Source organism: Ammospiza caudacuta, chromosome 1, assembly GCF_027887145.1.
Source record: "Ammospiza caudacuta isolate bAmmCau1 chromosome 1, bAmmCau1.pri, whole genome shotgun sequence".
NCBI classification, from domain to species: Eukaryota; Metazoa; Chordata; class Aves; order Passeriformes; family Passerellidae; genus Ammospiza; species Ammospiza caudacuta.
Genome location: NC_080593.1, coordinates 120,824,043 through 120,841,723, shown reverse-complemented (window position 1 = coordinate 120,841,723; position 17,681 = coordinate 120,824,043). Strand labels below are relative to the sequence as shown.

Below are 17,681 nucleotides of genomic sequence, written 5' to 3'. Positions count from 1 at the left end.
CTTTAGATTAGCAAGAGCCAAAAGGAAATCAGAATTGCCTGTTTTTCCCCCTCTAAGAACTGAAACAGTAGGATGACCAAGAATAATAAAAAGCTGTCCATAAATTGACAATAAATTACAGTTTACAGAATGATAGAACAGAAGAAAAACCCCCCATTATTTTCCCTGTTATATATAGTGAAACAGTTTTCCCCCTGGTATTTATGAAAAAGCAAATCTGCTAGAAATATCTGTCTTCTGGTTCAATTTATGAAATCTATGGACAGAGTGATTTTGTCAGCAGAATAGTCTGAATACCACAGAGCAGCGTGGGAAACTCTTGCACAACTGCTCATTCTTTGCTGAGCTCTGGCCATAATGAGTGTAATTTCCTTCAAATACCCTTGTTTAAAATAACACAGATCATTTGTAAGCCAAATAGTGCTGAGAAGGTAGTGAAAAAGCTGCCTTTAAATACAATTCCCTTGGTTAAGAACTGTTAGGCAGAAAAGACTGAACTTTATTTTCAATTGGACAGTGCATATTGCAGATATCTGATTATGTGAAAATAGTTGGGTAGCAGACATTTTCACTACAAAGGAAATCACTGCAATCTGCAGTGAAAAAAAATCATTACTCAGAGCTGTAAAGACAACAATTGCTTTGTGGTAACATAACAACAAAGCACAAGGAAAACTTTAGACAGACACCAATGGATTTTACTCTTGAGCTCTAAGTATTGCACCACCTGTTGCTACTACACGTCGTCAAAAAGCATCCAGGACTCAAGACATGACTCCAAGCTTCCCAGACAGTGCCCTCTTCACATGCTCCTCATGTGGATAAAGAGTTCCCCTGTTTCTCTGAGGCCCCGATTATACCTGTTTGTAAGCTACACACACCCTTGCAAACCCATGTGCCACAGCTGCCTGTGAGGTAGTTGGTCACACTGGCTCACCAACAATAGCATAGACTGAGACTTTATGACTGTGCTTTAGAAATACCTTTATTTGTATTGTTTTTTCCTGCTTCTAAAGTTTCTTATGTCAGCAATTTGCTGCCAAGACAGACAAGGACATCTTTGATATTAAGAACATCATCTGTTATTTACATGGAGTTTTATTTTTAAGAACCAACTGCAGAAGTAGACAAGACTGTCATGGAAAAGGCCATGCAGACCGTTTCACAGTTCCTCTAGTTAGCAGGAACCAGTCTAGTGTGAGAAGCATCTTAAATAGCTAAAGAAGCACTTTGGATAACTGAGATTAAGGGATTACAAAGCCATGTCCCATTTTTAATTGTTTCTTAAACTATGGCTCTTTGCCAAGCCTTGTGAAGAAACAGTCGATTTCCAATTACTCTGACAGGCTACAAGGATTTTCCATGTGACAGGAGCAAAACAGACCAGCACGTTGACTCCTTCAACTACTATAGTACACCTATAGTTTTTTATGGAAAAGGGTGATAAAATTACCCAAAGCAGGTATTTTATTTATCTTGTATGGTTGCTAATTGCAAAATGAAGTTCTGCTAATCACCTAATACTACATTCAATCCCAGGGAACAGCTACAACAGAGCAGTGGGGAGTCAAGGGTAAACTCGCTATCTGCTAACTCAAAGCAAACAGAATACTGTCTTTGTGGAAAACTTAGTTCCCATATCATAGCCAAGCTGTAATTATGTGTATCAGATCCCAAATCTGTAAGTATTGGAATGGTAACTTTTCCAAATAGCCGCTAAGTACCAAGATTAGCAAAAAGGACACAAAAAATCAGATTTACATCTGAGACTATTTAACCATGTCCCTGGTTGAGGGAACGAAAAGAGGCTCTGACCAAGCATGAGACATGAGGAGTCTTACCAGGTTTGGAGAGAGCAGGGACTGGAAATGAAGGAGAAGACCAGCACTGGCAATCTGTTCCAACCACCTTCTGCTGGCCTCCAGGGTCTCCATCTCATACTCCTTGTTGTTGTCAAACATGTGATTTAAGGCCACCATCAGCTGCTCTGAAAAGGCACAGACTGTGGCCACCAGGCTCTGGCAGAAGACCATGTCTCGCCTCAGCTGTATCTCACTATCTGCAAGGTGTAAAAGCCAAAAGCAAAATTAAACAGGAGATTAGTTAACATTAAAGAAGCTAGAGGAAGGCTGGAATTCCTTATCTAAAACCCACAATTTTTATGTCACACAATTTACAAGTTTACAGTCTCATGTTATCTCTAGTTAATAGTACTCCGTGACCCAATTTGCCATTTTCCTCATTAAAATATTATAATACTAAAATTGCATATGAGTGCATTTAAAATCTGGAATTTAAAGTATATCTTTATAAACAATGTACGTTTCTCTCTTAGATTTTGATGTACATGCCATAAATTCTATGTACTTTTAATGTCACAGGACAACGGAGGCAAGTCAGATCTGTTTGCTGCAATGTGGGAGCAAGCTGGGCCCACAAACATTTACTTTCCACCAGAAAGCAACGACATTCAGAAGCTCTTAACATGACTGCATCATCTGGGCTATTCCACAGCTACCAGCTGGGGAGGGCAGATGAAGGCTGTCTGCTGGAAAGCACAGCATTGTTACCAGAACACAATCTATCCAAATAAAATTTATATGAGTGTGAATCTATAAAATTAGTACAGAGCTGCATCACATATCCAGGAAACAGCAGAGATTTATGGTGCCAAGAAAGTCCAGAAAAGGTCTGTAGGTAGATAGCTATGGAACATTAGCAGGTGATTTAAATTAGGGAATAGCTAACCCACCAATTTATTCTGAAGGGCATAGGTATTAGATTAGTTAAAGGTCAAAAGAATTAGAAAGGGAAACATATTCCCAATAAAGAACAAAACTGTGATGATAAATATTCAGTGCTTCCTTCTCGTCCTCTTTTCTGAAGGTCTTCAAGTAATTTTATCATTATAAGCTGTTAGGCAAACATCAATCACAATGGTACAGGTAGACTTAATCTTTCTCAGAGCAAGAAAAGCAGATCAGGTGAAACAGAGGTCTTTCTGAAGCCTAAAATATTTGTCTTTGCTACTAGATCGCTCTGCCTCTAAGAGGCTTAGGTCCTTTTCCAACTTTTCTATGGAGCTGACAAGAATTCTGATGACTGGATAAATCAGCAGAAATTATTCCGTAGTCACAAAGTTACTACCAAATTTAAAAATGTGCTTTTTGGATTCCAAATATTTCTCAAAGTAACCTCATTCTGTCTGTTTTCCTCTGAGATCGTCTTCAGTTTTTTTCTCAGCTACTGATAACAGTGAACACTCTTTTGCTATCATTTCTATTCTACTTGACAGTTTTCTCAGAACCTTGGGAGTATTTTCCATAAATGGCCAAATTACTACTGTTTATGCACTATGACTCAATGGTTTTTGTTGTTGTTGGGGTTTTTTGTTGTTGGGCTTTTTTGTTTTGGTTTGGTTTTTTTTATGGTTGGGTGGGTTTTTTGGGGTTTTTTGATTGTTCAAATAAACCTATCTCTCTCAAGTTGTGCAAATCCAGAATAGAGATTTTCATCTTTAAAAACTACACAAATCTCCAGCTTCAAAAATCCCACTGGCTTCTCCACAGTCAAAAAACTTCCCAATGTTCCAACAGTGCTCAGGATTTGAGCCCAACACACATTGTGTCCTCACTTTGCTGAGTTTTATCTCTTTCTTTCTAACAGCAGCTGGCTTCCTCTCTATTTCCTGCTCCTGAAGCAGTCCTCTTGTGTCTCAAACACATTTCTGAATCTCATTTAATACTACTTGAACATCAGATACTGAATACAAGAGCACTTTGGGGTCCTTTTACAAAAATATTTTTACACAAAATAAACCAGAGAGTTTACCAAGTTATAAAACAACATAAATAGGGAAAACTACTTCTAAAAAATCAAGTCTGGGACATTTTCTCAACTCACTTCTTATTTTACTAAAAACTTTTCTAATATTTTGAAGAAATCTGACAACAAAGAAAGATTATAATCCCCTTTATAAAATTGCTTTTGTGTGTCATAATAATAATTAAATCACACATTAATGTAGTGCTGTAATATGGCCAAAATAATGAGCTTTTCCAGTTAAACTGGACTGCCTACTCAAACATTTAGGCACCTATAGAAACTTGTGCCATAGATATTATTTTTTAAATACCGATTCAGTGACAATAATTTTGCAGACACACATCCCTATTTTGTGTATTTTAAGCTGTATGCTGTATGGCATGATAGTAGAATTAATACAGAGAATAATCAGAGTCCTTCCAGAAAGAAGGAATTTAAATATTCTCTAAAAATAGATAAAAGGAAAGGCACAGGTTAAAATAGCAATATAAATCTGGAAACAGATGGGAATGAAAAGAAAAACAGCAAATAACGAAACGCCCAAAGAAGAAAGACAGCTGAGACACTGTGCTAAAGCTGAGTGTTTAGTTCTTGCTTTATCTGCCAAGATCTAGAGTAAGTGACCAGATAAGGTATTTTGCATTGAAAGAAAAAAAAAAGAAAAAAAGAATGTGCAGCGTTTGTTAAAAATATCTGAAGCTGCATTCGTCAGAAATCCTTACTCTAAGCAGTGGGCTGAAGTTGCTGATTATCAGGTTTTATCATATCTGGCATTTTCCCCCTTAATGTAAACAGAGTATTTCTGTTCAAAGGCAAAAATTATCTCAACACCATCCACATTGACTTCCCTCCCTCCCAAACAAGCAAAATTACCTGTATATTCCAGAAGTGCCAAGAGTATTCGTGCCTTCACCTCTTAAAGAAAAAGAAGAAAATATTGTCAGGTAATGGTTAGAAGTGTTTTCATCCACATAATATTGCATTTGCAGTTTCTCATTTCATACCAGCTTAACTCCAGCTTCTTTCTAGGCAATGCTGATTCATACCTACAAAACAGTAATGAGTCTCAACTTCACTTGATTGTACATATGGCTTGATAAAAACTGATAACAATCAAAAGCACTGAGAAAGACACACAAAAAGGCAGCTGCTATCTCAGAGCACATGTGGAGCAGCTGGCCAGACCAAGTCCATACATGATGAATTCCAGCCCCAAAACTTTGAAAAACAAGATTAGTTTTCACTGATTCTCACATTATCCTAATTCTTTCTTCTCCTTCTCTTGTACTCTTTTGTTCATACCCAAAAATCTCAAATTATCCCTATTTTAATGTGTACTAAAGCCTTTAGGAAAAATACATCAGCATTTTCACTTTGCTTCCAGCCTTCAGGATTTTATTTTTGCTTCAAAAATGTCTTTTCACTTAACAATCTATGAAATAAAAAAGTACAAATAAAAAAAAAATCTTAATTTACATAGGCAAAAATGTGGGTTTATCTCTACACTTCCCCCCCCGACCTTTTATTTTTTCCTAGAAGGGGGCTTCTTTTCAAAGGCTGCAGGCAGGCTGAAGGAAGGGCATTTTATGTACCAGAGCACAAATTTAAATATGTTAACCTGTGCTGCAAGATACAGGAAGGTTAAAATGTGCCATAACCTTATAGAGTGCCAAACCTGCAGCACATCACTTGTCCTACAGGCACTACCTGGAGGAACACAACACTACTTCACATTTTTTCACATCTTTCCAAACCTTCTTTCCCACAGCCAAGTTTCTCTGCAGTCCTATTCAAAGCCCTGCTCAGTGCACAAGCAGGGCTGAAATTTGCTATATGTACAAAAATATAATTTGATAATGTATTTCACCCTACACTGTTACTGCCACAGTTTCTCAAATACCAACTCCCAATGTCTTTTGAAAAAGAAAACACAACCTCTTACAGAGATTTATAACCTGGCATCTTGGAGTCCAACCATAACTTAGTAACTGAAAAGAGACTGTGGGGAAATACAACTTTTATCTGAATAACTGAGATACATCCAGGCTATTACTTGCAGCTTGTTTTACACAAGATTTGTTGGATCTCTGTATTCAGAAGAATTTGAGGCATCTATAAATAATGATTTCCTGCCTATGGGGAAATCACAGGACACTGCAACTCCCTTTTATCACTGCTATAAGTCTTCTGTGCTTCAAAATATTCCCACAGGCAAAAGAGTATTTTTAGATGATTTGTCTACTTACCTGGGGTTAAAAGTGAACCTTGGATGTCAATCATTTGCTTTTCAACAAATACCAAATGCTATGAAAGCTCTCACTCCTTCTTGCTACATGGTGTATGGAAAGGAATAACTCCCTAGCAGTTTCTCTTATATTCTGATTTGTAATGCAAGATACCTTCAGTTTCTTTTATTTTTAAATATTCTTTTGTACTTCACTAAAAAATAAAACCCATGTTATCCTGCTATTCGGACCTTTGCCAGGGAAGGCTAGATTTTAGTTTTATTTTGTTTTTCACACCTGAAAATGTTTCAAAAATACAGATATTGCACTGCACTGTTTATTATTTAAATTGAAATACACTTTTTATACCTTCATAAACCGAAAGGCTCTGTCATACCTCACTCCTAATTTAAAATAGACGAGAACTTTCTCAATTGCATCATATTTCCTGTTTAAACTTAAAATTACAGTGCTAGAAAAACAACTGCACTTCCTCATGTAGTTACATGACTAGCTGGCTAGAAATCTGACTTGCTCCAGAACATCTCTTCCTTTGATCAAAAATCTTTCTGATTTTTTCTGCAGCAAAAAGCAACTTCAGAAATGTTTCCTTCTCTTTATTTTGCTTACACCCTTCTGTTGTTGAGTCCCTTTCTTTCCCTCCATCTTGTTCGTTTTCCTGGTTCCTACTCCAGTCTTTTCCTCCTGTGCTTTCTGATTCTTGTGTTACATGTCTCACACAGATTCACAATCAAGTACTTACATTATTCTTCCTCTGTTTGGTGCCTGTCCAATCCCTGCCCTGACTGCTGCCCTCCCCACCAAAATCAAGTACTTCACCTTCGAAGATCTGCCTGTGCCAACAACTTATCTTTAGCTTTATCGGTTTAACAATTTATTAGGCCCAGTCAATCCAAGAAACAACTTAATTCTTTTCTTTAGTTACTTAGCTCCAGATAAATCCTCCTAGAACCTGCACATTTCTTCAGAGAACTCTTCAATGCTAGCAACTAGATCAGCATTCTAGGCTGGACTTTTACTGTAACCATTGAAGTTTTTTCTTTCTGTAATGATATGATAAAGTCAAATGAAATGAGACAAAGCAAGGTCCAGCTATATTTTAATTTTACTGTCAAGGAAGGCTTGGTTGGTTTGTTTCTGTTTTGTTTGTTTTTGTTTTTTTTCAATCTGTGCAAACCTTCATGGATTTTTTAGTAGTTCTCTGAATTTAAACACTAATAAACAGAAAACTGACAGACCAGAGCAATCATCCTCAAGGCATTCTGAATTTTCCCATTTCATTATATTTATTAAACAAAGTAAATATAAGGAATTTAGTATCTAGGACTTAAAACATTTCATCTTTGTGAGGCTCCCATGTCTCCTGCTTTAATGCACTAATCAATGGAATCTAATACATTCTGAATACATTATGCAATGCAACAGAACAATGAATAAAAAAACTAAAATATCCTGTGATACATCTATAAAAAGAAAAATGAGTCAGTTTTCAATAAGGAGATGAATTTATTGGATTCATCCTTACTTTAGCACTGAGCAATAATGGTTAAGTATTATTATAACAAATGGAAGTTTTAATTACATTTTTTTGCCCACAGTGAGTGAAGTTGTATCTGTGGTCTCCTTTGACTACTTCCTCTTAGAAGAGCAAAATGTACCTGTTTTCCTTAATTACTGACATATTGTCTTTTACTCACAAACAAACAGGAAGATTCTTCTAAAATCCCAAGACATTGTTCAACTTGTTCTCATAAGACCAGCTAAACAGTCATATCAGGTGGCACCTTTGGAGTTTTTTCTAAATCAAGTGAATAAGAGAGGAAATGGGGAGATGAGTCTCTGTGCCATGTCTTAGGTTTCCAGCCATAAATAGCTCAGGGCAGTACTGCTGGCTCTCCGAGGTACCCAGACCAGCTGTGAACACAGTGTATGATGGCAAGACAGAAGGAAGAAATCAAGAAATGAAGATACAAAGGGAAAACGGAGCTGTTAAAAACATTGTGAACGCTGCTTCTTGTTCACCTGATTTCAGTTAAATCCAGCTGCTGGTTGTTTCTCAGTACTGAGCTGAATACAGTAAAAATATTTTTTATAGTAGAAAGAGACAGTAAATAATTTGGATTTGATGAACTCTCCCACAAGATTTTGAATAATCTCAGCTCAATATTTAGGGTATATGACCACTGCTCAAATGGGTTAGGTCTACTAATTCTATTCATGGGCAAACAAGTTTTGGGAAAATGATCTGGTAAGCTTAGCTTCTGAAAGGGGCCAAGGAAGGACTGTTCACAACACATTTCCCTTCCTCCTCAACTTTGAAAGAAACCCTGATTAATACTTGAAAATACTTCAGTTTAAGCTGAAGAAGGACCTGTAGAAAAAAAAGGGATTCAAAACTATTTAAACTATTTATTAATTTTTCACTCAGTGACAGCCACCATTAAACTAAAAGTATTCCTGGTATTGGAGAGTCAACCCATTGTGATTGACTTCATAAAGGAGACATTTATGTGGTTGTTTTTATAATTTTCTAACCCAGGGTGTGAAAACATGATGTATCTCAAATCAGAAATGGCAAGTCAGACAGGGAAGAGTTTGCTTTGTTTGGCTGGTTGGCTTTTGAAAGTTTATAATAACAAAACTTATCACAAAGTTCTATCCCATTGGTCTGATATTTAACAGTTTTTTTAAGGGACGCTGTAGCAACTAGCCCACAAACAGAAGTAGCTAAACACATACACACAAATAATTTAAAGCTAGTCCTAAGTTTTTGTTCCCACACAGAATCCTAGCATAGGCATTTTTATAAAAATAATTTTAAATCTTTGTTTCTTTATCAAGCAGCACAGGAAATAAAGCAGGAATCAAAGGTGAGATATTCTGGAGGGAAAAGGCAGTTACTTTCTTACCAAGACATGAGAGAAAACCTAAACCTCAGCTCACACTGTTACTTGGTGATGAAGAGAAGCAGAGTACTTGGTAACTTCTCCACAGTGGTGGAAGCGAGGCAGAGGAGGAGTCCATCCACCAGTTGGGATGGATTGAATGAAAACCATGGCTTTACAGCAGAAGGAGAGATAATGACTCCAGAAAAGCACAGAGAAGACCAAGGTACAGGACAAAAGCTGCAGAGATTTTATCTCTCCAGTTAAGACAGTGGGGAAAAAAATAGTTTAATTTCAACAAAAGCCTCATTCTGGTGGATCAGCCCCATGACGTTCTGTGATAAATCAGACAAGCCCACTGAAAAACCTAGCACATCCAACATACAGTTCCTCAGTTTCCATTTGTCAGAAGAGTATTTTCTCTTCAGAAGACTATTTTCTCTTCAGTATCTAAAGCCAACAGGCTAAGTACAAGACAGCTGAGATAAACTCCACTAACCTTGTTATTGAGAGTACAACCTGTCTATAACTACACTGTGTTCCACAAATCCTGCCTAGAAGCAGCAGGAAGCAGTTGCACCTCTCCTCTCCCCTTCCCTTCCCTTCTGTATCATAAATGAAGTGATTATTTAGGATCAGGTTGTTACTAACCTTCAACAAATTTCCTGATATTCTGGGCCAGGCCCCGGACGCTGCTGGGGAGGTTCCAAGGGTCTTGCTTAATGTGGAGTCGCAGCCTCTTCGGACAGCTGAGCTTTGGTTCCATTTCTTGCTGAAACTCTAAGCAGGGACAAAAATAGTATTTTTCTGCTTAAGCCTCCTGAGAAAGTCACAGTAAGACATTTTGTTTCCTAAATGTTTTCACTGCTCAAGGAGTTGGCAACTTATTTAACTCTAGTTAAAGCTAGGGTGACAGATCTAACAGTCATCTGAGCTCCCTGCTCAAGTCTAAAGAGAGAGTCAGCAGCATCCCCAAACATGATTCTTTCTGAAGCAGGTACATAACACAAAAGGTGCATGGTAAGTGGGACGCTGGAACTTTCAGAGGCAAAATTGTTTCAATCAGAAAATTAAATTGGAACCAAAATTACTTACTAAAAAAAAACAAAACAAAAACAAAAAAAAACCCAAACAAACCAACAAAAAACTCACCCAAAAAAAGAAAGAAAAAATATAAAAGAAAGTTATATGTTCGTTCATGTAAATTCATTTAGCAGGTAGTAATTCAGGCCTTGTAAAACCTCATAATTGCGGTAAAAACTCACTGACCACCTAAAAACCAGTATTCTTTGCTAAAAGACGTGTGGAATCAATACACTTTACTAGTGACATTAATAAAACATTCAGGTTCCCATTGAATTTCTTTTTTTTTTAAACTCAGTCTGACTGAAAGAAGTCCTTTCTCTTTTTCATCATTTATGACCACCACCTGATGCTTATTCACACCTTTAGACTTAAGCAACCATACAAGTGGTAGTAGAGTGCCTGAATTTACATACAGGATATTTCTTTTTAAGCAATCAGCAATATTTACATAAGTATATATTTGGCATAATATTGCTGTGACTATAAATCACAAACTATTTATAAATCAACTTCAAACATAATATAACTACAAAAATAATAAAAATATGGTATTAGTAATAAAACAGATCAGGAATGGCTTCAGTAGTTGTGACAAAAATATGTTAAAAAACACCTGCAATATTAACAACACTGCTTCTTGCTGCAAAATCCTCAGCAATACAACAGTCAGTTCAGAGTCTAAAATTCAGTTGAATTTGAAATGTTTTCCTACATTATGCAATAAAACATAAGCAGTCAGTTTTCAACCAAGAATTAATATCTATTTAAAATAACCTTCAATAATCGGTTATTGCAGAATATACCAAGATTAAGCAAAATCAGTCCTTTAACACCAGCTCAAGGAGTGGACAGCCATTGCCATGGACCCCTCAAGCTGCCTTTTCATTCTCATAGCTGGAATTAAATGTTACCTTGGAGGCCTCGACCTGGTGTGAAGTACTTTGTCTGCTCAAAGGCCCTCATCACAGCTGGTCCTTTCAAAAGATTGACGATTGAATCGACCTGTTGGGATCAAGGTTCTGTGAGAAAGATGCTTTTTCAGCAACAATTAGAAATTCTTTCTGTAAGAAATGTGGGCTCCTGACGACCAACTTTGGATTTTTTCTTACCTAATGGCTCTAGTTAAAGTAACAAACTAGAGAATGTTAGACTAAATTTAAGGGCCTGTTTAATTTGCCGTTTTGGACTATTTACAGAAAACTGAGGGAAAATGAGTAAATACATACCATCTCAGTAAACAGTGGGTAGGAAAATTAAAAAGAAGAAATATTTTCTAAAGACATTTTAGCTCAAGCACAGACATCAATGTCAAAGCCAAGAAAAATAATCTCATACTTGACCAAAGAGATGCTCCAAGCAGCTATGGAGCTTGTCCTGTTTATCATGGGAGATTCGAACACTTATGGGAAGCTCATCCCCTGAAAAATATTTTAAAATGAGAAACTGTTTAGAAGCTTCAGCATGTTTTCCAAAATCTTTGCAGCTTAGATAATCTGCTTTGCACACAGTCTGATGCTAACACTGTCAGGACTATAGTAACTGTTCTCCCTACATATTTTGCATTTATTAGTTACCCAATAAAACAGAAATAGTTCTTAAAGAAAGGACCATATTCAAAACCCAACTGGTCATGGTTCTGGAAGACCTGCTCTAGATGAGCCTGCTTGAGGAGGAGACTAGAACAGATCATCCTAAAAGGTCCCTTGAAACCTCAACAGCTCTGTGACCAGAACACACAATTCTTCTCTTCTAGAACATTCTTCTCTTCTAGAACATTCTTCTCTTCTAGAGAACATACTAGAACTAGAACTCCAGACTAAAGGGCCAAGTAGTGTGAACCTAACACAGCAGACCACAAAGTCACTGAAATGCATTCAGTGTGAAGTTTTTATAAGGACTCTACAGATAATTCACAGTCCTAATGCTCTTGCTAACTGAATGGTTCTGAGATTTCAGTAATTCAGCAAAAATACAGCACCCAAATGATTTGACATGAAGCTTTTAGCAGCACAAAGCACATCATCTCCTAAGAAAGTGTGAAGGACAAGGACTCTTTTAGGTCACTGCCCTGTCACTTGCTCTTTCAGACAACAGGCAACATACCTTGAACTCTTTCAAAAAAGGTTGAAAAATTGAGCTTAAAACTGGTTTTCCTCCCTGATATTGGTTACAGACAAGAAGTAGCCACTTGATAATTTATTATTCAAATTTATTCAAGGTTAATCTAGACTCATTTTTCTTATGTCAGTGAAACACTTTAACGGCACTTTTTTGTCCTTGATTTTTTTTAGCTCCTCTAGTCCTTACAACCATTATACTTCTTCACAGGATTTAAATTGCAAGAGAGCACAGTACCTAAAACCCCTGGTCTGGAGTTGACCAGGTTAGCTTTGGAACCAGCTGAAAATTAAGCCAGCAGAGAGTGTGAGTTTCCCTGAGCAGCAGTATTTGTCACTGCATCTGTGCTTGGCTAGCCAACACATGTTCTTTTAGGCATCAGCTTGAGGCTACACAAGACTATATCAGCTCATTCTTATCTTAAGCTGAAGATATGGACCCTGGGTCTCTCCTCTTTTATTAACAATTATTATGTCATTCATCCTTTCCTCTGTATTAGCTTTGCTGTCTAAGTATGTATCATTTCTGGAAATGAAATTCTGTCTTATTCACATTATGCTGCATAATTCACAAGGTATCTCAGATACCTTGCATAATGTCTTAATATTTTCCTGTTCAACTGAAAATATCTCTCCCGGTACCATGAACAATAAAAGGTATGGCCAGGCCTCACTGGGGGGTCATATTCATAATATATTCAGTTTTTTCTTTCCCTACATCATTCCCAAATGATAAACTCCCAGCTTAGAGCAAATATTTTTTTTATTATTAGTCCCTGAGTATATGACCTCCTTCTCCATGCAGTTAAATTCCATCCCATTCCTATTAGCAGCTGCAATTACTTAAATGCAATTTGTCGAGGCATAAACAAGAACGTGCTCCTATGTGGTCTCACATTCCTTCCTATGAACACACACAGAGCCATATCCTGCTGCCTAGGTGCTGACACTGGCCAGGAGAGCATTCCACACTCACCTAAAATGCTCCTCACTCTGTGCAACACAGTGCACTCCCAAGACATGAAAAACAGGACTCCAGGAGCTCTAATACAGCCTATTCACAGACATAATGGAATGTTGGCTCTCTTTTACAGAAGGATTCCTAAGTGAAGCACTTGCTAGGTAGAAGCAAAATTATGAGCTTCTATTGCTAAGGAGGATGTGATTTTTAAAATGAAAACAATAAAACTGCCTGGCGAATGAAAATAATAAAATTTAATAAAAGGAAAAGAAGACAGATTCATAGATGAATTTTCTAAACATACCTGAATCCATTTCATCACTGTGAAAATAAGAACTGCACTGACTGCTACAAATGCTGGTGAAAGAGGCAATGGAGTTCCTATTGCTGTTGCAGTCACTAGAAAATAAAACACAAAACAAAAAAATAAATAAAGCTATGTCCTTTAACACAGGCTTTGTAAAAAAAGTTATGGAAATTCTTTCCCCTTCCCATCCTAAATTTAATGATGAGATGGTCTGTGTAATTCTTTATACACAATGAAGGTCCCTGTGCTTAGACTTTCTTTTAATCTGCAGTCCTGCTAAGACTCAGGAGACCGGATTCCCAAAATAGATGCTTCAATTATCTCCCTTCCCCTTACCTGTGAACAAGTACTTGCAGAATAGTAATACAGACTTTGAATGCAAAACAACCAACTTTTCTTGAATGGGTGGTAGTTTTTGAATCTGTGGCCTCAAATGTTTTATTTACTTCACATTTTCTCCTGGTGCACGGCTAATACAAACATTGAGTCTTTACAACTTGCATAACAAGAGTCTCACTGTGGGTTTACAAGAGATTGGATCCATTTGAGTAGCAGTGAAACTGAAATTACAAACTATTTTTCCTTGTCAGCCAAAACAGTTCATGATCCCATCTCTTCCAGCTGTTCCTTTTTTTAGAGATGTATAGATATTTACATCTGTGGCTTCAGTCAAAACTTCTATGCATATGAAATCTCACCCACATTGGTCTAATAGGGAGATTTTGGGATTTTAATTTGTCATTTTTTCCTGCTCTTTTCTCTCAAAAAAAATTTGTTCTGTACAGAAAATACATGGAGATATACCTACTCCTGCAGCAAAACCAGAGTGAAATACAGACTTTTGTACTAAAAATCCTATGAAGATATATCTGAATTCAAAGTCTTCAGAGTTGTTTAGCCATATGAAAATCATTTTGTTTCAATGCAGGAGATGCTTAAGTAATTATCCAGCAGAGGGAGTCTTAAAAACCCAAGTGAATGTAAGATAATGTAAAAGTGTACCTAAGGGAGGTTCATACATAATGCTATGGGTCTTGTTTTATTAGTTGGGTGTACCCACTTACCAAGATTAACATGTCCATTCTTAAAATAACACTGCAGTTATACATGTGGTCCCTATGTGTTCTCTTTATTTGTGTAGATACAGAAGTGACTTTTCACTAATTTAGGGAGAGTGACTTACATTTCCTGGCTAATGTACATGTTTTGGACCTGTAGTCAACGAGGTAAGTGAAGGAGTTAAACTTTTAAATGAAGCAATATGATGTAATTACAATCATAACCATTAAGTAGATGAAAAGACATCAGTAACAACATGTTCCTAATAGTGGGTGAACAGTCCCAAGGAGTATTAAAAATTTCTGGCTGGATATTAAGAAATGTTTTCTAACTAACTCTATTCACTTATTAAAGTCTCCAAAGGGGAGATGAAGGTTAATTAAAACTGGGTTGTGCAAAGCATGAGAAAATAAAACACAGGAAAATGAGAAACAGATTAGATGCATTTGCTGTATCATTCTGCATGATTTTTGTGTTGTATTCTAAGGTTTAGAAGGAGACTCTACACAAAATGAGAGCATTATAATGGCTGAAATTAGCCAAACAGTTCCAATAATAACCACTGTGGCATTATGAGAGCTGGAGATTTTTAAGTATTGACTAATACAATTATTTAAGCAAAGAAAAAAACATTCTAATCTCACTCCAAGACTTGTCTTTAATGCACAAATTTTATGATTGTTCTGCATATGGAACCCTAGGTTGTATTATTCCTACACAGCCAGAATGGACTGTAAAGCAGAGGAATCAGAATAAAGAAAATGTTTTGAACAAAGAGACACTCATGTCCTGGGTCACACCTTCTTTCTCCACATACAAATCCTGTGCCAGCTGTGAAACCTCTCAACAGGAGCAAGCACACACCACTGCAACAGCTCTGAACAGTCAGTTTGACACATCGTGAACATGCAGCAAACTCTAAATGTGCTTCTGCTGGACCAAGAACTTTGCCTGTATGTTCACCATGGTAAGAACAAAATGAACTTATTCTGTGCAAGCTATCTCTGTGTTTACATCTGTGTAGTCCTCTTTCTACTCTGATGAGGAGTTCATATCTACCAGGCTGCAGTAATCAAATACAGCTTAGGGAAGAGATCTCAGCAACACAGAGTTCTGTAGAGGAATGATAAACCTACTGAGATTCTAATTTCTGAGCATGATAATGATACTGAACAAATAATGAACTCTCATTTTACTTGCAGCTAAAATTTGAATTTCATTTTTATATCATTAGCCAATTTTCTCTAAGCAAGAGAGTATCCTCTATATAAGAACTATACTTGCTATAATTACTCCTTTTCAAAATTATTAATCTTCACATTCACAGTACGCATTTCAAATTCCAGAGGTGAGTTGATGCTACAGTATTTAGAGTGAAAGAAGGTGAGAAATATATGTTGATAAATACTATATTTTTCTTTAGATCAGAAAGAACAGTTGCTTTCCATGGTAGATATTTTGTTTGTTGTTGGGGACATAATAACCAGTCATTTCTAGTTTATGTAAGACAAGTAATCTAAAGTAAGGTTTTACATCTTTGGTTGTGATATCCTATCCAGATTTGGGCAACTAAGATATAATAACTAATCTGTATTCATAAGACTTTACTTCACACATCTGAGGCTAGTTACTCCTCCATTAATAATGTCAGAATCATATTCTAGTCATCTTCATAACCACTTGATATTTTACAAGCTTCCATATTTGATTCAGTTGAAAAATAAAAATATTAATAATAAAGTTACCTGTAAGAATCCCTGTTACTGATGGTATCATGACCAGAATCTTCTTGCTCATCACCTGTTACACTGAAACAGACTTTCTTCCCATTCCTTTCCCCCTTTTCATTATCACTGTCTGCTGGTATTAAAGGCTCAGGTGTTTTGCGTTCAGATTTGGGAGAATATGTTATTGAAGAAAGAAGGCTGTGAAACACACAAAAATAAAGGCAAATTCATGTTTTTCAAAAGTGAGCTAGCAACCAGACAACACTTATCATCAGCATCCTCCAATTCTATAATATGTGAAGGGAATATCTTAATTCAGTCAATATCTATTTGAAACAAGGGAAGGAACTGACACATTCTGTTGTCAGAAAGTCTAACAGTGAAACCCACTAACCTTACCAAATACTTCATCATGTTTGAAAGCAATGATTCCAGCTGGAGAAGAAATACAGCACATTCTTGGACACTTGGGGTCAAACTGCATATTAACATAACTATTTTTAAATATGAATCCTGCACTTAGCACAAATCAAGAAAACAAATGAAAGTAACTGTATGTCTGTGCAAAGCATGTATTTTCCCAGTTAACACTGTACAAGACATGCCAGTGTGCACCACAAACTATTCTACTAGGGCATTTTAATGATCTTTATTAACATCTCTGTGTACTTCGTGACATTCAAAGTGTCTGAGCCATTATCACTAGTAAAACTGATGATTAATATACATCACAGGCGTCTGTGACGAGCACAAAAGTGACATCCAGCCAAGAAGAGAGAACAGTGCAGATTGCTACTTTTAGAACATGCAGAAATACTGGCAGTGAAAAATTCATATTCTTGGATGATTAATTCATACTGAGATGCTCTAATTTACTTTCAAGATCAGAACAGCAATAATGGGCAATTGTCCTTTAATTCCTATTGCTCAAACACTCCATTAAAATCACATTTTCAAATTAATGTTGGGATTTCAAAAGTAGCATTTTTCTTGCAAAAACTACTTGCTAACTACGTGAAATCAGAGAACACTGAACTAAACTTTCATTTTTGCTTTGAACTACTTAGAAATAATCACAGAGTTTTATTGAAGAAACTGTCAGAATGGTCAACTGGCAAACTTTCTTACCAACTACATGGTAGGATTCAAAAGTAGGTTAGATCTTCTTACATGAAATTCTCCCCACTGATGGGAATAGACAGATTTTATCCCACACACAGTTAAAGATACTGATCTGAACTGCAACTAGAATCCAGAAAAATTATACTAAAGGTATAATTTCACCAGAATTTAAACTCACCCCTCCAATAGACTGATTTCTTTTGGGCTACATTATGCCCTAACACTTCATAGCAGTATGAAATCACAACTCAGTTCTTTCCAGTCACTGACAAGCATAATTCCATGAGTACAGGAAGAGAGATGGGACTCATATTTTACATCAGCGTTCAGTGTAAATGTCATGCTA

At 36.6% G+C, this 17,681-nt stretch overlaps 1 protein-coding gene across 2 annotated transcripts in view; it reads right to left on the bottom strand.

Moving 5' to 3' along the window:
• PREX2 (phosphatidylinositol-3,4,5-trisphosphate dependent Rac exchange factor 2) overlaps positions 1 to 17,681 on the bottom strand; it is a 171,471-nt gene that overhangs the window by 51,999 nt on the left and 101,791 nt on the right. For both annotated transcript variants that reach the window (XM_058820960.1, XM_058820970.1), the window contains 7 exons: positions 16,232 to 16,411; positions 13,425 to 13,519; positions 11,378 to 11,460; positions 10,954 to 11,044; positions 9,608 to 9,736; positions 4,699 to 4,740; positions 1,842 to 2,059 (listed from right to left, as the gene is read on the bottom strand). In XM_058820960.1, coding sequence (XP_058676943.1) covers positions 1,842 to 2,059; positions 4,699 to 4,740; positions 9,608 to 9,736; positions 10,954 to 11,044; positions 11,378 to 11,460; positions 13,425 to 13,519; positions 16,232 to 16,411 — 838 coding nt within the window. The remainder of the gene's footprint in view (positions 1 to 1,841; positions 2,060 to 4,698; positions 4,741 to 9,607; positions 9,737 to 10,953; positions 11,045 to 11,377; positions 11,461 to 13,424; positions 13,520 to 16,231; positions 16,412 to 17,681) is intronic.